This window comes from Mirounga angustirostris, unplaced genomic scaffold (genome assembly GCF_029215605.1).
Source record: "Mirounga angustirostris isolate CCGP_5_RB_7025 unplaced genomic scaffold, mMirAng1.0.hap1 SCAF_4, whole genome shotgun sequence".
NCBI lineage: Eukaryota > Metazoa > Chordata > Mammalia > Carnivora > Phocidae > Mirounga > Mirounga angustirostris.
Genome location: NW_026991712.1, coordinates 175,825,996 through 175,848,558, shown reverse-complemented (window position 1 = coordinate 175,848,558; position 22,563 = coordinate 175,825,996). Strand labels below are relative to the sequence as shown.

Sequence of the window (22,563 nt, the reverse complement as noted above, 5' to 3'; positions counted from 1 at the left end):
TCCTTTAGACTCTGGCTTCTCCAACTATACAGAGACCTGAATATGCTCAGTGCCTTCTCCCCCTCTCTCCTCATGCCCAGTCTTTTTTTTGTCTTGTCACTTCTACCTTAATGCTTTTTTCTTTCACTGCTCCTCCCTCATAAAATCAAGCCTTGGTGGCCATTTGCTTAGATTTCTTCGATACTCTTTGGACTGATTTCCATCGCCTCCTGACCCTTTGAGTTTGTCTTCCAGGTTGCAGCCAGAGTGGTGATTTAAATGCACATCTAAGACCTTTTTCCCCTATCTAAAACCTGTTGGCAGCTCCCCATGGACCTGAGGATAAAGTCTAAACTCTTCAGCTCTTGTTACTTCTCTACCCTCACCTCCCGCCGGCTCTCAGCAGTCCCAAGTTCCTGCCATACTGTACAGCGCACAAGCTCATCCTCTCTCTCTCGCCTCTGCTTGGAATGTCATCGTTCTTCTTCTGTCTGTCTCCTGCTCACCCTTTGGGAGTCAGTGCAGTTGTCTCCGCTGAGAAGCTTGTCTGATACACCTTACTTCCCCCTCCCACTACCAGACTCAGTTGTGGTCCCGATCTGGAGTCAGCCAAATGACAAGGTTTGGGGTCGCAGTCTTCCACAAGACTCTCTTCTGATACCAACTGCAGATTGGGGGTTTCCCAGAACCACTCTCAGTTTCGATAATTTGTTAGGACTTAGAACTCACTGAAGGTTGTTATACTCACAGTTATAATTTATTACAAGAAAAGGATATGGATCAAAATTAGCCAAGGGGTAGAGTCTGGGAAGGTTACACAATCACAGAATATTGTCAGCCAGGGAGCTCACAAACTTCCGTGTTTGGATTATTGGGGCTTTATTATGTAGATATTATTGATTGGTTGCCTAAGTGGTTACACTCAGTGTCCAGCTCCCAGTTCCCCAAGTCTTCTAACATCGCGTGGCCAGAGAGGCCCATCATGAGTCACCTCATTAGCATAAACTGTCCAGTGTGGCCAAGGGGCTCATCATCCTTTCACCTGGGAAATGTCAAGGGTTTAGAGGTTATTACCCAGGAGCCAGGGACCAAAGGCCAGACCTCTCTGGGTAAGGCCAAGTTCTTTATTGTACATCCCTTTCCTGAAGCACTTACACATCAGTAGTGCCTGTTTTCTTGTTGTTTGCCCCCCACTGGTTGTAGACTCCTTGAACTCAAACTGTGACCGGCTGCGTAATGGAGTGGCCAAGAGCCAGATCTTGGAGTCAGGCTGCCTGGGATGCAATGTCAGCTCTGCCGTGTACCAGCTCTGTGGCCTTGGGCACAGTTACAAATTACTCTGTGCCTTGGGCTCCTTATCTGTAAGATGGTGTGCGTGACGATATCTCTTTCAGAGACTTTTGAGGATTAAAAGTAATAATCCAGAAGTGAGTAGAGCTGTGCTTAACACCTAATAACACTCATTAATGCAAACTGAAGGTTACTCTGGTTATCGTCCAGTCTCTTACAGAGCTAGGCATATAGGAAGCGGTCAGTATTTAACGAAGGAAAAAATGACTCCTTTATGACTGATTGGTATTCTTCTGAGTAGCAGTCAACATACTGTTCAACCAACTGAATTCCTAGTTCTGACAAAACTAATGGACTTCTCAGATATGTCCTTCTGTTTCTTATCATTTGGAACCAAGCAAATACCAAAGCATGTTTGCACTTGGATTTTTCCATTCTAAAGAGTTCATTTTTCTCTCTCTCCTGTTTCTGTGCAGTGGCCAGTTTGGCAAAGCCTGGCACCTTTGCTGGTAATGATGCAATCGTAGCCTTTGCAAGAAATCATCAATTGAATGTGGTGATTCATCAACTTAATGCCCCTTTGTGGCAGGTAGGTCACCTACTGAGGGACTTATCTTAAGCTCTTATTTACAAATTAGCATTGGGGGTGTCCGGAGATGGTGATATTGAACCGTACAGGGTCACTTGGACTGCAGGCCTACCCACAGACGGGAAGCTGCTGGTGGCTCGGAATTAAACCCTGTGTTATGTACATAGGGAGTCTGAAGTATAAGTCAGAGAGCTTTAGAAGGTTAACAGTATTATTTAGCAAGGTGATGGTGATGCAGGAGGGCACTTGTGATGACTACTGGGTATCTTACGGAAGTGTTGAGTCACTAAATTGTACACCTGAATCTAATATTACACTGTTTGTTAACTAACTTGACTTTACATAAAAACTTAAAAAAATATATATTATTTAGCAGTCAGATAACTGGGTAATTTGAGGGCAGAGAGCCTAATATGGAAATACTTTAGATAACACTGTAGAAAATAGTAAAGTGGAAATCTAGAGGATTAGTGCCTACAAATTCTGGTTGGCGGTATGCCTATCCCATGTGTATGTTTTGTTTTTTTACGTGGAGGGAGACAAAAACCAAATGCACTTAGTAAGCATTGCTAAAAAGTGTGTTCTGAACAGCAAAATGTATTTCATGGCCTAGGATGTCAACCTCTGTTCTGTGCTCTGCCCAGCCACACAGAATGGTTTTAGTGGTTTTTCTATGGCAAATAAGATTTTATGACACACGTTCAGGATGGTCCCCAAACCCCTGTCATGAAGTACCTGTCCATTCACCTGTTTTCACCTTTCTTTACCTTTGGTATCCTAAATTAACCTCATCTCCCCTAAACAGTCCATCAAACCAAACATTCTGGAGTATGGAAAGCCACAGGTCGGGGGGGAGTCTCTAGGCTGCCACCCCCTTACCCTTCGTCCTTGCATTCACAGTGCTGCTTTTCCCGTTGTGACTCAGCTCCTAAAGCTGTGCATAGGATTTCTATTAGTCCTCTCTGACTCCCATCACTTCCCCATTTCTGTTGTTTTTTTTTTTAATTAGCTAAGACATGTTTTTTTTTTTTTTTTTTTTTAAAGATTTTATTTATTTATTTGACAGAGAGAGATAGCGAGAGCAGGAACAGAAGCAGGGGGAGTGGGAGAGGGAGAAGCAGGCCTCCCGCTGAGCAGGGAGCCCGATGCGGGACTTGATCCCAGGACCCTGGGACCATGACCTGAGCCAAAGGCAGACGCTTAACGACTGAGCCACCCAGGCGCCCCTAGCTAAGACATGTTAATCATAGAAAAATTTGAAAGTTCAGAAAAGCCCATAAAAGCAAATAAAAATCACCCAGAGTCACATCACCCAGAGATTATTCCTGTTAACATGTGAGTGTGTATCCCTGGCATTCGCATGCACTGTTAGCTGAAGCTGGAAAGAGACGTATCACAGTGGTTTCATACCTGTTCGAAGCACATCTGCGCACATGTAGATGCATCCATGTGCATGTGTACACGCACTTGTATCTCTATTATTATTTTCATAAAGGCAACGATGACCTTTTTTCCTCATTTTTTAAATATACCACCTGCACATGTATATTCCTTTGTAAGTTGTTTATTTCTAGCCTTTGCTCATTAAAAATAAAGTTTATAGAGACAATTTACATAGAGCAAAATTCACCCTTCTCTAATGTATACTTCTGTGTGTTTTGACAAACACAGTCATGTCACTACCACCACTGTCAACATACAGAATATTTCCACGACTCCAAAAAGTCACCTCATGCCCCTCTGCAGTCACAGCTCCATCTCTGCATCCCTCGCTTCTTGTAACCACTAATATCATTTATCTCTTACAGTTTTCCCTTTTCAGAATGTCCTATAAATGGAAGTATATAGTCTTCTGCGTCTGTCATAATATCCTTTAACGAAATTCTCTTACAACAGAATAAATGAGCTACTCATGGGTTGGTGCAAGATGCAGGGACAGGAGGGTGACTGTATGTGTTGTGTTTTGGGGCAGTCTTGTCAGGTGGACGGACACCAGGGAATGCGCTCCTATTTTCTGAGACTCTCTCTTTGTAGGGTTGGTCTTAGGGCCAAGAATACTGATTACTGCTTCCGTTGTCCCAGTTTGTTGTCATTAAAGTTTTACTGTTTAGCAGAAGTCATCAAGATCATTTGAATATATAGCATTATGACCCTATTCTTGAAGAAAAATACTCCGTGCCAACTTAGTAACTACAGCCTGCCTTTCCCTCCACTGATAACTGTTTTTTACAGATTTTATTTATTTATTTGAGAGAGAGAGAGAGAGAGTGTATGAATGTGTGTGTGGAGGGGAGGAGCAGAGGGAGAGGGACAAGCAGACTCTGCACTGAGTGCAGAGGCTCGATCCCATGACCCCGAGATTATGACCTGAGCTGAAATCAAGAGTCGGACGCTTAACTGACTGTGTCACTCAAGCGCCCTGATAACTGTTTTTTAAAGTTTTTTGATTATCTAGGTAGTTGTGGAAGATAATTCTGCATAGTTAAGAATTTTTTTTGCAAATTTCTTTTTTTTTTTTTTTTAAGATTTTATTTATTTGAGAGAATGAGAGAGAGAGAGCATGAGAGGGGGAAGGGTCAGAGGGAGAAACAGACTCTGCTGAGCGGGGAGCCTGATATCGGACTCGATCCCGGGACTCCAGGATCATGACCTGAGCCGAAGGCAGTCACTTAACTGACTGAGCCACCCAGGCGCCCCTGCAAATACATTTCTGTAGTGTTCTTTTTTATGGATTGCTAAACACTGAAAGTATATGTTTTTAAAATAAATGTATTTGCTATATAATGAAACTATGCACTGGATCTCCTTCATCTTCCCACTCCCTTTTGAAATACCTTATAAAATTTAAGAATTGAAACTGCATTGGGGCGCCTGGGTGGCTCAGTCGGTTAAGCGTCTGCCTTCGGCTCAGGTCATGATCCCAGAGTCCAGGGATCGAGCCCCGCGTCGGGCTCCCTGCTTGGCGGGGAGCCTGCTTCTCCCTCTCTCTCTGCCTGCCACTCTGCCTACTTGTGTTCTCTCTGTCTGTCAAATAAATAAATAAAATCTTTAAAAAAAAAAAAAAGAAACTGCATTGGTTGCTACTGTCTGGGGTAAGAGCTCTTGCATGAATAATGAATGAGTAGACTTGTACTCACAGCATGGAGATCCTGAAACCTGCATTTTTTTTTCCTGGTTACAAATGGAGTATGTGCTTCTGTGAACAGTGTAGACATGCGTAGGGTAGAAAATGAAAGTCCTCTGTAATCTCTTTCCCCGTAAACATCACAGTTAACAATTTGGGTGACTACTCCAGTTATTTTTTCCTATTCATTATGTGTATAGAGTACTATTTAAATACGCACATGCTTTAGGGATAATGTCATTCAAAGATTCTAGTCAACTAGTTTCCTTTTCCACTACTCTTCCTGGGAGATAAATGGTATTTGCTCTATTATGTGTCAAAACCAGACTCTCTGTATTTTGAGACCTAAATATTCTACCTGGGGGAGATTTCCATGGTTCTGACCTCTAGATTTGTGTGGTTCCTGCTTGTTCCCTGGGTTTTGCTGTGTTTTAGACCAGTTTGAATTAATGGCAGTATCTTACTACCTATGACTTTCAGTAAAAACAAGAAGGAGGTGCTGATGTTTTGGAATTTTAACAAAGAAACAGTTGCTGGGCTTTTTAAGGGACAGATTCAGAATTACTTCGGAGTTTCTGTGGAGATGGTGGTTTCTTGGGGGCATACCCAGGCCAGCCCTTAGGGCTTCTGTATGGCACAACTCCAGGGAACACCATTCTTGTCGGGCTGTGCTCGTGGGTACCATTCGCATAGACTGCCTTGGGAGCAGTGCTTACAGCATTGGGCACCGTGGTAGTACTGCTTGACTATATCTCATTTTGTTTTGAAATTAGTATAAGTGGGAGATTTTTGAGTTCTTGTTAATGTTTCTTAGTATGCGGTTGATGGAAATGCTATTTTTAACGATGGGTGGATTTACTGTGAAGCTAACAAAGCATGAGTGTCTGGTCCCTCATTTTTATAGTCCCCTTTCAAGGTCTTAGAAGGGGTTCTAGCAATTTAATTTTGTAATTTTGTATTCTTTTTCTCAAAGAGGGCCCCAGGTTGTTTGAGCTTCAAGCTGAACAAATCTGTCTCTGCCCCTGGGCCTTCTACCCCGGAAAGGGCCTGTGCATGGAGGGGCTGAGGGGTGCAGATGCCTCTGAAATGTAAACTGCTTTAACTTCCTCGTAAATCTGCTCCAGCTTTTGACTATGTTTTTTCATGTGAATAGATTTCCATATAGTTACATGTTAAGCATATTGAAGCCTACATAACATGGGTGGGAGAAAGAGAATTCAGAAGTTGCCTAAGCATTTTTTTTTTTTTTTTTAAGAGAAAGTCTTTCCTTTATTTTTTTTCCCACAAATTAAATCAGAGGCTAAAAACACAGGGCCCAGAGTCCAGGTGTGTAGCACCAAATCTCTCATTGCAGCAGATACTTGTTGGATACCTATTCTTCCGGCCCAGCCCTCTGGCACATCCAGGCCCATCCCAAATTCGTGTCTGCATAGAGCCTGCTGACTGGGCTTCCTGGACAACCCAGGGGGTGTTTCCTTCCCGCACTTGACACCATCCAGATCCTCGCTGGCATCTGTCTCCCCTTCTTTTGCCTGCAGATTCGTGGCACGGAGAAGAGCAGTGTGAGGGAGTTACACATTGCATATCGGTGTGGAGAGCACTATGACAGCGTTCGGAGGCTCAATGACAACTCGGAAGCCCCCGCACACCTCCAGACGGATGTGAGTGAGGCCCCTGTTTCTTCTGTGTTCTCAGCCCTGGAGGGACTGGGTCAAGAGCTGTATGCCCTGGAGCTAAAAACCAGTGATTTTTTTTAAAAAAAGATTTATGTATTTGAGAGAGAGAGAGAGTGAGAGCATGAGTGTTGGGGAGGGGCAGAAGGAGAGCGAGAGAGAATCTAAAGCAGACTCTGCGCTGAGTGCGGAGCCTGACCTGGGGCTTGATCCTGCGACCCTGAGATCACAACCTGAGCTGAAACCAAGAGTTGGACACTCAACCGACTGAGCCATGCAGGCACTCCCAAAACCAGTGATGTTTTTATGGAAAGTTGTCTTTAAGGATCTATGGGCTTGCGGCGCCTGGGTGGCTCAGTCGTTAAGCGTCTGCCTCGGCTCAGGTCATGATCCCAGGGTCCTGGGATCGAGCCCCGCATCGGGCTCCCTGCTCCGCGGGAAGCCTGCTTCTCCCTCTCCCACTCCCCCTGCTTGTGTTCCCTCTCTCGCTGTGTCTCTCTCTGTCAAATAAATAAAATATTAAAAAAAAAAAAAGAATCTGTGGGCTTGATTTTTAATTTTTTTTTTAGCCTCAGTGAGAGCAATAGATAAAATCGCTTGTCATTCTTTTGCTCTTCCTAATCGCTGATGACTGTGATTACATGAATAGAATTTATATAAAATTCTGAAATTACTTCTGTGTTTTAAAATTAATCCGTGCTTCATATCTGAAGTTTGGAAAGTATAGAAAAAGGGAAGAAAATAACAAGTATACAAAGTCAACCACACGGATGCAGTTTTTGTTATTGTTTTGGTGCTTATCTAGCGGTGTTGCCCACTTTGTTCAGTTAACATTATTTAATGAGCCTGTTCTCACTTTATTACAAGCTTTCTTTGTAATTTTATTTTATTTATTTATTTATTTTATTTGAGAGAGAGAATGAGATAGAGAGCATGAGAGGAGGGAGGTTCAGAGAGAAAAGCAGACTCCCTGCCAAGCAGGGAGCCCGATGCGGGACTCGATCCTGGGACTCCAGGATCATGACCTGAGCCGAAGGCAGTCGCTTAACCAACTGAGCCACCCAGGCACCCTGTAATTTTAAAAAATAAAGTGAAATTGCTCTTCCAAACTGTTCCCCTGCCTGAATGCAACCAGTATTATCGGCATGTCATAAAATCTCCTCGAGGTACTTCCCACATCAAGCAAGTGTGTGTGTCTGTGTGTGTATTCCGCTTTTGCTGTCTTTACCTGCTCTCTGCCCCTGGTGCAGCATCCTGCATGCCCTGTTTTGTACTGTGCGTTGTCCTGTGCGTGTACTGTACGTTGGTCCTAGCTTGGAGTCTCGCTCACAGCGGTCCCTAAGGCCACGTAGTGTTCTGTCTGGTGGATGCGCTGTAGTGTGTTTGACCAGTCTCTCTGCTGGCCTTTGAGGCAGTTTTCATGCTTTTGCTCTTAGAAACAACATCTGGTGCCTTATATGTACATCTCACACTCGTGTGAGTGCATCTGTGGGATAGATTCCTAGAAAGTCCTTCCTGCATCAAAGGACATGTGTGTTTATGATCGTGACAGGTCTTGCCAAACTGCCGTCTCTGAGGCTTCACCGGTTCGCACTCCCACTCTAGGCACGTCTCTTCCTGCATGGTTGCTGGCTCGGCGTGGCGCCGCATTCCCCAGCCTTTGTCAGTGCCTTGGGAAAAACGGTTTTCATTTGTGGTTCTCTTAGTAGTGAGTCTATGCATCTTTTCCTGGGTTTACCACCTATTTGTATTTCCTTTTTTTGTGAGCTGTATTCATTTTCTTTGCCCATTTTCTCTCTCTCTCTCTTTTTTTTTTTTTTAGCGATTTTTCAGGAGCCTTTACATATTAGGGAAATTAGCCCCTGTCGGTGGTGGGATCTGCCAGTTTTTTTTCGCAGTCTGTCCATTTGTCTTTTTATTCTTTCCCCAACAGTCTTTGTTGTGGTGGAGTTTTAGATTTTTGTGAGGTTGAATTTATCAAGTTTTTTTACATGTCTTCTGGGTTTTGGGTTATAATTAGGAAGATCTTTCATAGTCTGAGGTTAAAAAGAAGTCTCCCATACTTTATTTTAGCACTTTTGTGGTTTCATTTTTTCTTTTCTTTTTTTCTTTTTTTTTAAATTTTATTTATTTGAGAGAGAGCACATGAGAGGGGGGAGGGTCAGAGGGAGAAGCAGACCCCCTGCCGAGCAAGGAGCCCGATATGGGACTCGATCCCGGGACTCCAGGATCATGACCTGAGCCGAAGGCAGTCGCTTAACCAACTGAGCCACCCAGGCGCCCGGTTTCATTTTTTCAAAGAAAATTAAATCTTGTCTCTCTTTGGAATTTATATTCCTATAAGTGTGTGAGAGTATGGATCCAACTTTATATTTTTCCTTGTGGTTACCTAGTTGTACCCAAACCATTTATTTATTATGTATCTCTTCACTGATTTAAAATGCCACTTTTTTGGCATGTAAAATTCCCATATGTATTTGGGTCTATTTCTAGATGTTGATTCTATTTCATTGGTTTCTCTGTTCATGTGTTCATGTGTTCGTTGTTTTGATTAAATTTTAAAATCTGGTAGAATTTTCACATTACTTTTCTTTCTTTATAATTTCCTTCATATTCTTGATTTTTTTGTTTTATGTATGAATATTAGAATAAGGTTGTCAAGTTAAAAAGAAGTCCTCTTGATTTTGTTTTTATTGGGATCTCATTAAATGAATAGATTAACTTCAGGAAAAAGTGACATCTTTATGGCATTGAGTCTTTCTGGCCAAGAATCTGATAAGCTTTTTTTTTTCTGTTTAATTGACTTTTTTGGTGATCCTCAGGAGCATTTCCTGCATGTAGATCTTGCCCATTTTTTGCAGAGTTTGTTCTTAGGTGTTTTGTGTTTTTGTTTCTATTGTAAGGAAAGGATGTTTCTTTTCTTTATATTTCCTAGCTGGTTATCATTTGTATATATGAGAGTTGTTAACAAAATGTTAAATATGTGCACACCTAGCTATCCTACAGAATTCTGTCTTTTTTTAAAATTCAGGTAAAATTCATATAACATAAAATTAACCATTTTAAAGTTTTTTTTTTTTTTAAAGATTTTATTTACTTATTCATGAGAGAGAGAGAGGCAGAGGGAGAAGCAGACTTCCCGCAGAGCGGGGAGCCCGATGCGGGACTCAATCCCAGGACTCCGGGATCATGACCTGAGCCGAAGGCAGACGCTTAACCATCTGAGCCACCCAGGCGCCCTTAAAGTTTTTTTGTGTGTGTTTTAAGTAGGCTAAGTAGGCTCCATGCCCAGCATAGAGCCAATGCAGGGCTTGAACTCAGGACCCTGAGATCAAGACCTGAGCTGAGATCAAGAGTCGGACCCTTAACAGGCTGAGCCACCCAGGCGCCCCCAAATTAACCATTTTGAAGTGTACAATTTAGTACCACTGATACACGCACAAGGCTGTGCAGCTCCTTCCTCCTTCTAGTTCCAAAACATTTTCCTCACCCCGAAAGGAAACCACATGCCCATGAAGCAGTCATGCCCCATTCCTTTTCTCCCTCAGCCACCACCAGTCTGCTTTGTGTCTGTATGGATTTACCGGTTCTGGACTTTTTATGTAAGTGGGATCATACAGTATGTGGGCTTCTGTGACTGGCTTTTGTCACTTAGCATCATGTTTTCAGGGTTCGTCCATGTTGTAGCAGGCGTCCTTACTTCATTCCTAAGACTAATATTCCATCGTGTGGATGGAGCCCATTCACTATCCCTTCATCTGTCGATAGGCTTGTGGGTTATTTCCACTTTAGGGTCTTGTGAATAGTGCTGCTGTAAATATTTGTGTATAATATTTGAGTCCCTGTCTTCAGTCTTTTGGATACATACCCAGAAGTAGAATTGCTTGGTCATACGTTTAACTTCTTGAGGAACTGCTGCCACACTCTTTCCATAGCAGCTGCGCCCTCTGACCTTGCTATCAGCAGTGTATTCAGGGTTCACTTTCTCCACACTCTTACCAACACTTGTTATATTTCCTTCTTTCTCTTTTAAATTATGGCCATCTTACTAGGTATGAAATGCTATCTCAAGGTTTTGATTTTCATTTCTGTAGTGATTAATGATGTTGAGCATCTTTTCATGTGTTTGTTGGCCATTTGTATGTCTTTGGAGAAATGTCTGCTCAAGTCCTTTGGCTGTGTTTTAACTGTGGTATTTATGCTTTTCTTGTTGAATTATTAGAGTTCTTTATATATTTTGGGTACTAGATTCTTGTAAGTATATGATTTGCCAGAATTCTTTTTGTCTGTGGTAGTGTTTTGGTTCTCTTGAGTTTTTTTTTTTTTTTTTAGGTATAGAATTATATCATCTGCAAATAGTGGTAATCTTTCTTCTTCCTTTTCAATTTCATACTTCTGTTTTTTTTTGGGGGGGGCGCTAATTGCATTGGCCATTACCTCCAAAACATTGTTAAATAATAATGGTAGTGAACATGTTTATTGAGCTCCTTTAATGGAAATGAAGCATCATTGTATGGATTTACCATGGTTATTCAACCATACATACACTGTGAAACCTTCAGCTTTCCAGTTCCTCACCACTATTAGTAGTGCTGTGGTGAACACTTTTACATAAATCCTTTCTATAGTTGACATTATTTGGCATTTATTTCCTTTGGATACATTTTAAAGACTTGATACACGTTGCCAAGTTGTTAGGGTATAATTTTATAATAGATCCCTTTGTATTGTAAGGAATGGACTGCACACTGCTGGATTCCACTTATGCTTTTACATGCAAACAAGTAGGAATTTGTCCTTGCCTATTTCCCATCTCCCTGTGTTAGTAGGAAGTGAAGAGAGAAGGTGATTGAGCAGCCATAAAGGGATGATTTTAGCTATTCTGATACAAGTTTAGGTCTGAAAGTCCTCATGGATACCAAGTGAACTGCTCTTTGTGTTTTTAGGATTTGGATTGCCAGATTTCCTCGCATGTGGTGGTATGCACATGGTTAGGTGAGGTCAGATGAGGTTAGATGAGTCACGCTCATCTGTGACTGTCCAGCTGGGACAGGAACTTCAGCACACCAAAGCTTGCTGATGATCAGATAGGGCCTAGGGACCCAGATGAGGGATATATATATGAATGTTTCTTCAAGACAACTTGTCCTGCTGCAGAAGCTCATCAGGGAAGCTTCTGTGACTAAGCTCCCAGCTCCAGAAATCAACTGAGACAAATATGTGCTAGTCAAGACAGAAGCATTCATTGCCAGAATGTTGGTATCTAGAAACTACGTAGGAGCTCTAATGCCATTCTTACTGAACAGTTTATCCTATATCTTGGGCCTTTCTTTTTAGGACTTCTGTTGTGGTTCTGGAATCTCCGTGTCTTGGATGAAATTTAGCCTAGTCAGTGCTATTCCCTTAAGATTCCTCCTGGAATCTTTCCCCCATATATATATGAATGATTTTGAGATTAGGATGTCTTCCTATGTTGAAGATTCTGAACCTAATTTGTGTGTTCCATGATTATTACTCTTTATATTTCCTTTAGTTTCAGATGCTTCATCAAGATGAATCAAATAAAAGGGAAAAGATCAAGACAAAGAGCGTTGACTTTGAGGATGACCTGAGAGATGAAGTAGAAGATGCTGTCCAGAAAGTTTGCAATGCAACTGGATGTTCAGTGAGTATTTCTGTACTGTGGTAATAACGGTGCATGAGCAAGCATTGCTGGGCCGAGTTTACTTGCCAGTTTCGTAGGCCCAGTCTAGGATGCCCACACCTGATGGGCCAAACAAAGTTTGTGATGTTTGTGGTTCATTAGATCGAGTGAGAAGACCTAATGAGAGTTATTTATTCATTTTTCTCTTGTTTGCTAGACTTTACCCAGTACTGCTCAAAATCCTAAGGAAGTGTGTGGGTTTTTTGTTTTTGTTTTTCTGACTAACATTTACACTAGTAAAAGTGCAGTTGTATAAAGGAATTCATTTATATTAAATGGTTATTTCAGGTAACCAGCCTTATTGAAAATTAAGACATTTTCTAAATGGAAAAGGTCTTGAACCCATGCCCTAATTCTCACCATTACCTCTTCTTGTGTATCAGGTTGTTGACGTAGAGGTAGGTAGAAGAGTATACCCAGTCTTGAAGTGTTCCTTTGTTTCTTGGATAGGATTTTAATTTGATAGTCCAGAACCTGGAAGCTGAAAATTATAATATTGAATCTGCAATAATTGCCATGCTTCAGATGAACCAGGGGAAAAGAAATAGTAAGTCCATGATTGATATTTATACGCTTTCAAAATGGTTGTATTGGTGATTTTCCAAATGTCTATTTTTCATCAAGGCACAGGTAGTGATTATACTGTCATTTATCACTTTCTGCATGCGGGCATGTTTTGCCAAGGCCCTAGCCCTGCCTTGGGGAGAAAGATAATCTGGAGTCAAGGGGGGCAGAGGGGAGACAGATGAGGAAACTGGTATAATTCTATGTGCTAGTGTTGGGGAGTACAAGGCACCGGGGGGACACATGGAAAGGCCAACCTAAGCTGGTCTTGGAGGGATGGAGAGTGTCAGGGAAGACTTTATTCTTTTCGAAAGAAGAATCCCTTATAAAACCAAAATGATAGCTGAAATAGAATAGAGAGAGAAATAACTGAGTTTTCTAATGGATACACGTAGATGGCTAGCATCCATCAACTGGTGATAAATTAGAATTTTTTTTTACTTGAACTGGGTTTAATTCTGTGACTCAGAAGATGGAAAACAAGATATAGAGTCTTACTGTTTTCACAAGTTACTTTTATTTAAAATGATTTCAATACGTATTGACAGATATGTGCCAGATACTGTTTCCAGCATTACAGTTTCCATGTGTTTGGGTGTTCTCTTCTCTTCTTTATACATTTGCTCTGCTTTCTCAGAAAGCTGTGAGTAACTTGGTCTTTGTGACGTTGAAACAGCGCCATCCAGTGTCCGTGCCATCCAGTATAGTGTGTACTTGACATGCGTGGCTAAGTGGGAGTAAGGAACTGAAGTTTAACTTCTGTTTAACTTTCGTTTTTTTTTTTTTTTTTAAAGATTTTATTTATTTATTTGAGAGAGAGAGAATGAGAGACAGAGAGAATGAGAGACAGAGAGCATGAGAGGGGGGAGGGTCAGAGGGAGAAGCAGGCTCCCTGCTGAGCAGGGAGCCCGATGCGGGACTCGATCCCGGGACTGCAGGATCATGACCTGAGCCGAAGGCAGTCGCCTAACCGACTGAGCCACCCAGGCGCCCCTAACTTTAGTTATTTTTAATTTAAATGGCTGCATGTGGCCGGTGGCTGCTGTATTGGACAGTTCAGGTTTGGGGCCTGTTTCCTTTCTGGGTTTTGGGTGCAAATGAAAGATTTCCTCCTAAAAATACGTGTTGGAAGTGGTTTAATAAAACACTCTGCAGGTGGGAAGCCGATGATTAAACTGATCAGCGGGTTATTTTTAAATTTATTTTCCAGGTATTACCAGTTATTTCCCTCCTTGTGTGCCCCACTGTATTGACTTGATATTAGGATTTTGCTTCAAGGAAACTTGCTCTCCGTATGACAGGTGATTTGGAGTTGTGCATTGTTAGGTTGTGAAACTCCCTTAGGTTCTCAATTTTAAGAAAATCCTTTCTTTGGAAGATGCAGAGGAGAACCTTGAGTCCAGTGGCCGAAGTCTGAAGCAGTGTGGCCCTTTATGGGAGGAGGGCGGCAGTGGCACCAGACTCTCTGGAAACCCGGGCTTAGATGAAGGCAGACCTGAGAACAATAAAGAGCGGGCAAGCCCTGGTGAAGAAAACAAAGCAAATAAAGACCAGCTCCCAAAGGTACGACAGATGGGCTCGCAAGGGCACGTGGTGGGCGGCGGTGCTTCAGTGGCAGGGGCGGGAACTTGGAGCTCACTCTAGTGCGGCATTGTTTTCTGATGTCTTTAAAGTAGTTGTTGTAGAAAATACAGGGAGTGCGTAAGGGGATGGCAAGAAGTAGAATGAGAACCTTGCTTGTCCAGTTTTCTGTGTGTCAGTGTACACACAGCCTCCCTTTCCTGCCCAGTGTTACTGTGTGTCCAGGTGTTTCCATGTTATTTATTTATTTTTTTAGTATTTATTTATTTATTTGACGGAGAGAGACACAGCGAGAGAGGGGACACAAGCAGGGGGTGTGGGAGAGGGAGAAGCAGGCTTCCCGCTGAGCAGGGAGCCCGATGTGGGGCTCGATCCCAGGACCCTGGGATCATGACCTGAGCCGAAGGCAGGCGCTTAACGACTGAGCCACCCAGGCGCCCCTAAATGATATATTTTTTAAAAGATTTTATTTATTTTTTGACAGAGAGAGGCACAGTGAGAGAGGGAACACAGGCAGGGGGAGTGGGAGAGGGAGAAGCAGGCTTTCCACTGAGCAGGGAGCCCGATGCGGGGCTCGATCCCAGCACCCTGGGATCATGACCTGAGCTGAGGGCAGATGCTTAACTAACAACTGAGCCACCCAGGTGCCCCATAAATGATATCTTTTGATATCAAAATGATATCTTTTATCAGTGAAGTTGGAAGGTCTCTTTTCTTTTCTTTTTTTTTTTTAAAGGTTTTATTTATTTGACAGAGAAAGACAGCCAGAGAGGGAACACAAGCAGGGGGAGTGGGAGAGGGAGAAGCAGGCTTCCCGCTGAGCAGGGAGCCCGATGCGGAGCTCGATCCCAGGACCCTGGGATCATGACCTGAGCCGAAGGCAGACGCCTAACGACTGAGCCACCCAGGCGCCCCTGGGTGTTTCCATGTTAATCCGTGTTATAAAATCTCCATAAATGCCATCATCTTCATTGAAAAACTTTGTGTATAAATCTTAGTATTTTGCATTATTATTATTATTATTATTATTATTTTATTTATTTTTTTTGTGGCTAGAGTCACAGTAAAGGGTATGGATATTTGAATCTTTTTAAGGCTTTTTGGTAAATTGTCAAATGCTTCCCGGTGGGGTTGTCCGTCTCCCTCCCTGTCCCTGACTCCTGCAAGTAGTATATGACACATTCTTTTTACTGAATTTGGAATTCATTTTAAAGACTTTCACCAAGCAGTTCTGAGCCCCAAATACAGCATAATGTAAAAAGCCACAGGCCAAGGTAAAGATGCAGTAAGCTTCTGAGGATTTTGTTAGGATTACCTGGGGCATTAAATTACGTAGAGACAGGTGTCCTATGGCATGTTTGAGCGTTACCTCTTGCAGGACTGGGGTTAATGTTTCTTAGGTCATTGTGCATTGAATTATGAGGAGAATGGAATTGATTTCGTTTGCTAGCTCAGCAGAGGGGATAGAAATTTAAATGTAAATTTGAGCCATGATGGGAAAGACATCACTTCTGGTCTGTTAGGTGGGTTTTCTCTGTTCTTGCTGAGAAGCAGTCCGTGCCCCCAGATCCGTCAGCCCCAAGTCCCTCCTCGGCAGGAGGCCCCTGAGTCTGCCTCGCGGGCAGCTCACCCAGCGGCCTTCTCTTTCAGGTCACCAACAAACAGAGGCGGGAGCAGCAGCGACTGGAGAAGAAGAAGCGACAGGAGGAGAGGCACCGTCACAAAGCCCTGGAGAGCAGGAGTGGCCACAGGGACAGCAACCGAGGTGAGGCAGATGCGAACGCGCAGGTCACCTTGGTGAAGACCTTTGCCGCTCTCAACATCTGACTCTCTGGCCTTCTGGGAGCTGCGAGAAGCGAATGGAAAATGGAGCGCTGTGTAGCAGGCTCTCCAGTGAGGCTGTCCTCTCACAAAATGACACGCAACCCACAAAACTCACACACAAGCTCACACACTGAGTTCGTCTCCTTCAAGCTGCCTCTGTTTTGCTCAAACTTTTGTTAGCGATGTGTTTTATTTTATGAAAGTTCAGTGAAGCCATTCATGTTCTGTAATTAAAATATCGAGTTCTAGGGTTGGATAGTTAGTTGAGGCAAAACCTTTTAAGTGTGGTTTTATTTGCCTTGAAAAATCAGAGTTCAGTGACCCTGGGATTTTTCCTGAACATTTGGGGTGAGTTTTACCATAATTGTTCATGAAGTAGTTTAGATTAGTTGCTAGAAATTCAGAATGACAAGTTTCCTTTGTTTCTCTTTCATTTTCAAGCAGATATTCACATACAGGATAGTTTATAAACGGTCTTCAACTCAGGAACATGTTTAGATTTAATTTTCTACTAATCCAAGTTAATCAGAAATTAATTCAGGAAGTATTTTTCCCAAAGTAATATCATATGAGGGTTGCAGCCTGTTGTCAGGGTGGAAATTCAACAGCTACGTTTTTCTCCTTCCTGATTCTGATGCTATTTCAGACGGGATGCAGGTGCTGAGAGTTTGCTTGCGCTCAAGCCATATGATAAATACGCCTGACTGTTAATTAGGCCTGGACTTTGCTGGAAAAGTGGTAGTGTTGTTGAGGTTTTTGTACTTGTTTCTTAACACGGAGAAGGTGGCATGTTACTGCTTATGATGTAATTCTGGGCTTCTGATCGTATGGAGAGCAGAACCCATGGTTACAAAGGGAGAAATGAAGAGATTCCGGAGTCTTTGTCTAGGGAGAGTCTAAAGAGTTACTTGATTTTGTAGGGGCCTGGAAGGGTCTGGAAGAATAAGGCTTTTCAGGTTCACATTTTAAGTAATTAACTGTATTTTCTTCCTTGCTGTTCTAGACTAAGATGCCTTCAGAGAAGTAGTTTGACCTGTTGCTCAGTTTTCTTAGTGTCGTGAAAATGGAATCCCATAAAATGCTGCATTTCTTTCTTTCTGTTCCAGCCCTGTCTGGGATCTTGATGTTGGAAAAATTCTTCCACACTCTAGCACTTGTCAGTGACTTAGGTTAGACCAATAGGGCAGAGGCCATGGGATGACTCCACAGTTCTGACATGGATTTGGGAAGTGGAGAGAGGTCATTCCTAAGACTGGTAGGTGGGTGTGAACTTTCAACCTGGAACCATGTATGAAGTGGACAGTCGTGGACAGCCTTGGCCTTCTGGGGACCCAGTATTTGGACAAATAAATTCTGCTGATTGAAAAGGTAAATTCGTTACTTCTCCACCTCAGATTTCAAAATTATAACTGTTCCAAGGAGAAGGGAAAACCATAAAAACGTTTTGACTGAACGGATGTACCATTGTCTGGGCTGGCCCTGGATTCATTGAATTGCTTTTATCAGCAGACGATCTGCTTTCTTCAGTTTTAATGATGTGTTTTAATTTTTTGTTTGTTGACTTCAGTGACTTTTTATAGTTGAAGCATCTGTAGTTTCTTGGAACTGCTCTCAGGCTGTTGTAGTTTGGGCTTCTTCCTGGTACGGTGCTTTGTAATAGTAGCAGATTTGGGAAGTGCGGAGCATGTTTTCTTTGCACATTGTGGAGTCCTGAGTCGGAGGCTCTAGTACTTGGTCCCTACAGGTGCAGGGTCTCTGTTGCCTTACTGTTTCCAAGGGAGTGAGATCCAGTGCTTAAGGATCAATCATTCTCTTGGCTTTTGACTCTGGACACTTTCCTGACTGTGGCTGATCTTTTCTGAGTGAACACTCTTTCTTGTCTGTGTGGTAGGGCGAGAGAGCCAGAGACCAGATCCTCTCAAGAAGGTCAAGATTGTGTATCAGAAACTCAGCAGAATTAGGAATCTGAAATAGCATAAGGGATACCCCTTGTCAGGAGCAATAGAATTGCTTTATTTACCTGGTTAATGAAGGTGGCCTTGGGCCCTGTTGGGTTTTAGAAGTTTAACTAGAAGCTGCTAAAAAGTTATTAAAGAATATTGGGCAAACTTGTTAACAAATTACCAAATTCTGATAATAGACTTCAGCATTTCTGGGGCAAAATAACAGTGGTTTTTTTTTTTTTTTTTTAAAGATTTTATTTATTTATTTGAGAGAGAGAGACTGAGAGAGAGAGCACATGAGAGGGGGGAGGGTCGGGAGGGTCAGAGGGAGAGGCAGACTCCCCACTAAGCAGGGAGCCCGATGCGGGACTCGATCCCGGGACTCCAGGATCATGACCTGAGCCGAAGGCAGTCGCTTAACCAACTGAGCCACCCAGGCGCCCCAAAATAACAGTGGTTTTAAAAACTAATCCGGCTTCGGTAATTTTCTCTTACTACCATTTCATAGTTTTCCAGTTAAAATTAGTCTGCGTTTAATACATTAATTATTAGGAGTGGGGTACACATACCCAACTTTAGTGATCTCTTCTCGCTAAGCGTGTGAATTTAGACTTCACTGCCTCAGTCTCACTGAAGTATGAAGTAGATGGGATCCATATACTTAGTTGCCTTGTGGGCATTTGAAAATTGCTTTATTGGCAACCAGCATGGAGGTCCAGTGAGTTTGGCTCTGGGAGGACTGTTGTCAGTAACTCTTGTCCCCAGTACAGTGACTCACGTGCCCTCCATGTTGGGAGGTGTGTCTTGCTTAGCCGCTGTGCTGTGTCTTGGCCGTTAGAGGTTTATGTTACATGGGATTGTCTCGGTAGCTTTTAGTGAGGTCAGGAGAAAGGGGATGGGGCAGTGGTCTGTAGCTGCTTATTAGTCTTATGAACTGTATATAAAGGTTTTATGGATTTTAAAACAAGATTTTTTAAAGGTCAAAATAAATAAAATTTTAGTGGCAACAGCTTTGTACTAGAGAGGTAGCTGTATTGAACAACCTAGAACCACACCTTCTAAATAACATGGTTGCCATCAGGAAATATTAGGGAGATAGAATGCATATGTATATTTAATTTTTCAGTAGTGTCTACATATGCTTTCTGGAGCAGAGCCTGGTTGAGGGATGGTGACAGAAAGAAAGATCTTGAGTATCAGCTGAGGTTGTTGTCTGTAGTTTCTTTTATAAGCTCTGAAAACACTTCCAAACCCATTTTGATCCCGAGGGCTTGTGAAGTGGGGTCTCCCTTGTGGGGTGGCTCGAGTGGGTGTCACAGGAACCTTCGAGGAGGTCATTGGTAGCGCCCTGCCTCGGCTCCCTGGGGTTTACAATGTGAAATGATGCGGCCCTGGGGGAGGAGGGCCGTGTGATGTCAGGGAGAGCTGCTCACTTGTTAGGTAGGTAGGCATCCGATGGACTTCGGCACTGAACTGTCCTCGTGGTGAGTCCCTGTCGTCAATGTGCAATTTCTCTCATTCTGAGAAACTTTAGACTCTGCCTGGGTTTTACTGGGTCAACATAGAATGCTGTCAGTTTACCTCTGTGAAATGGTCAGCTCGAATTTGCAGTCGGTTACTGGAAACTGGGATTTCTAGTCCACGCTGACAGACAGTCTCCCTGAGTAAAGGGATGAAAATGGAGCGCTTGGTCTCCGTGGGTCACATCTGGGGCCCTCTCTGACTCCCATTTCAGGCAGACATGTGGCTCTTCACCTTTTTACCTTTTTACCTTTTTACCTCAAGGCTCCGTCTGTCTGTAGCAAACGTCTAGATTCAGAGTCTGCTGCTGTTTTCCCGTTTGGTCATTTTCACTCTTCACCATTCGTTCACCTCCGCTTTCAGAACAGGCGTTGCTAAAACTCTGGGGCCTTCCGACAGTTGTTCTGAGGTGATTTAATAATGGCACTTTTTTTACAAGGTGTGTTTTCCTGACTCTAAAGCAGATTGTGTTTTTCTGCTGACGTTGAAGCGAAGACCTTCTAGATGGCATGTTTAGGGAAATTTTCTGCCGTCACATATTAGAGGGGGAGTGGGTAACTGGTGTGAAGTGGAGATGGTGACCCCCCCCCCCAGCCCCAAAGTGCTTGCATGGCATGGGGCCCGCCTGCGCCCTGGGGCCCCCCGGGGAGGAGCTGGGCCTGCGGGCGGACTGGCCCTGCGCGGGCCCCAGGTGATGCTCCCGGTGACCTCGGGCTCTTAGCCATGTCTTCTAAGCTTACTAGTCTCTCTCTCCTAGTTAGAGGTGCTTTGTAGCTTGGTTAAAATGGTTAACATCCTTGCGAAGTTACTGGAGAAGGGGCTGCGGTCATGAAGAATGTTTCTGGAGAGCACGACTTTCTGCGCGGTGGCTCTATTTTCAGCAGGGCAGCCCTGAGCTCCAGAACGGCTGCCACTCCCTGGGCCGGTCGTCAGGCGGGTGATGATCCCTGGACCAAGCGTCTGAGGGCTGCCCCCACCCCTGCGCATGTCAGCAGCCAACAGGTCACCGTGGCCAGCCGTTGGGGACAATCACTGGAGCTCAGTCAGAAAACTCACTGTGGTTTGGGCTCCTAGCAGGTCCCTGGACCAAAACTTGAAGAACTGGTGTGGGGGTGCCAACGTCTTCCCACCCTCGTTGTTCATTTTCCACGGCGGGAAGGGCCGTTGGCCTCCCCGGCCACCCTTCCGGCAAGCTCCAGAGACACTGAGCTCAGTGAGAAGGAAGGAAGGAGCCGGGAGTTAGACTTGAGCCCTGCATGTTCTTGCTGACACAGATGTGCGGGTGGGCGTGAACCCCTTGGGGAGGAGGGCAGGTGTGTCTGTGGGGAGCACGGGCCTTCGTAGGCTCAGGAACCTTCTCTTTTTTCTAATTGCACTATACTTGTTCTCGCTTCAGTCTGGAGATATTTAAGACCTCCATGGGGTCACGATCCATAGACTTAGCAAGTCTTGCCTTATCTCTGGAGCTTGACAGGGAGAAATGTGGCCATTGTCTGATGTCCATAGTTCATTTCTTCTCAGTGGTTTCTTTTCACAGATTGTGTTCATCTGAACCATTTTATTTTTTATTTACCAAAGTACTGTACTTGGCTACTTGCAGTGTTTTCAAAACCAAATGTTTCTTTTTTTTTTGTTTTTAATCTTCCATACTTGGTGCAATAGAAGCTGCAAAGATGTGCCACTTTATCTATGAAATGGAGTTTTGTATACCAATAAATTCTCGTTTAAAGACAAAGAATGCTTCACATTGTTTTTGCCAGTGCGACCACCATTCGAGTGCATGAGACCGAGAGAGCATGCCAGCAAGTGGCCTTTTTAGAGGTCTTTCCGTGGAAGGCAGGAGGCTGCGGTCATCTGTGGTCTCACTGGGCTTGAGGTTGCTGATGAGCTTTGGTACAGCTGGGCGCCACCACCACGCCCTTAAGGACGGGACGCTGAAGATTCTGCTGATACCTAGGAACATCTCTGAGAATTTGGAGTTGTCTAAATATGGAGCAGCTGTCTGTTGGCTGCCACCTGGGGGTTTCTCCAGAACCCTGAGGGTCAGTTTGACCCCATTCTAGGAGGAGGTACAGCCCTCCAGACATGCGTGGACAGCTGTGACCGGAGCGGAAACACCTGGAGAGGTCCTCAGAAGGGGACAGGGCAGGGAGAAGGGCAGCCGCAGGAAACCAGTAGGTAGGGAAGTCCTCAGTGCTCACAGGTCCCAGCCCACATGAGGGCTCTGGCCAGTCCTGAGGTCAAGGCCGGTGCGGTCTCACTGGGCCTTGCCACGTCCTTGGGATTTTGGCCTCGAGACTCCCACTCTCTCGTTCTAATTTTGTACTCACCAAGCAGCCTTTGAATTGGCTCCACAGTACCTTGCTCCCAGAAGGTATCCAGGACCACCCTGCATGAAAGAAAATGTGTCTATTGGCAAGGACGTTTCCCCTCGGTCACTATCCTCCTCATGTGGTTTTCCCCTCAGTCCATGACTGAGAGACTGCGTGCACGTTCCTGAGCCCGCGAGGCCTGGGGTCTGGACCCTGCCAAACCAACCGAGAATCTTTCTGAAAGATCCTACTAGAATCAAAATGATGTCCCAATTCAGGTACTCCCTCAGCTGGAAACCTTCCCTGGCCTCCATTCCATCCTCCCGTGATTCACTGGGACCAGGGCGCCACCTGCTAGCTCGGGCGGAGTCAAGGGGCTTCCTGCCAGGACCCAGGTCCTGTCTGTGAGGCGGGCTGAGCCTGTGAGGACGGAGAAGTGTTCTCGGGCCAAGTAGGGAA

General features: G+C 44.0%; 1 protein-coding gene across 1 annotated transcript in view; it reads left to right on the top strand.

The window, feature by feature from the left end:
• The window catches only part of OTUD3 (OTU deubiquitinase 3), a 32,646-nt gene extending 11,123 nt beyond the window's left edge, over nucleotides 1-21,523 (top strand). Inside the window, exons 3-8 of the mRNA XM_064589830.1 lie at nucleotides 1,746-1,858; nucleotides 6,521-6,643; nucleotides 12,189-12,320; nucleotides 12,810-12,906; nucleotides 14,302-14,486; nucleotides 16,155-21,523. Of these exons, the coding sequence (XP_064445900.1) occupies nucleotides 1,746-1,858; nucleotides 6,521-6,643; nucleotides 12,189-12,320; nucleotides 12,810-12,906; nucleotides 14,302-14,486; nucleotides 16,155-16,331 (827 nt within the window). The 3' untranslated portion in view covers nucleotides 16,332-21,523. The remainder of the gene's footprint in view (nucleotides 1-1,745; nucleotides 1,859-6,520; nucleotides 6,644-12,188; nucleotides 12,321-12,809; nucleotides 12,907-14,301; nucleotides 14,487-16,154) is intronic.
• Nucleotides 21,524-22,563: the final 1,040 nt, after the last annotated feature.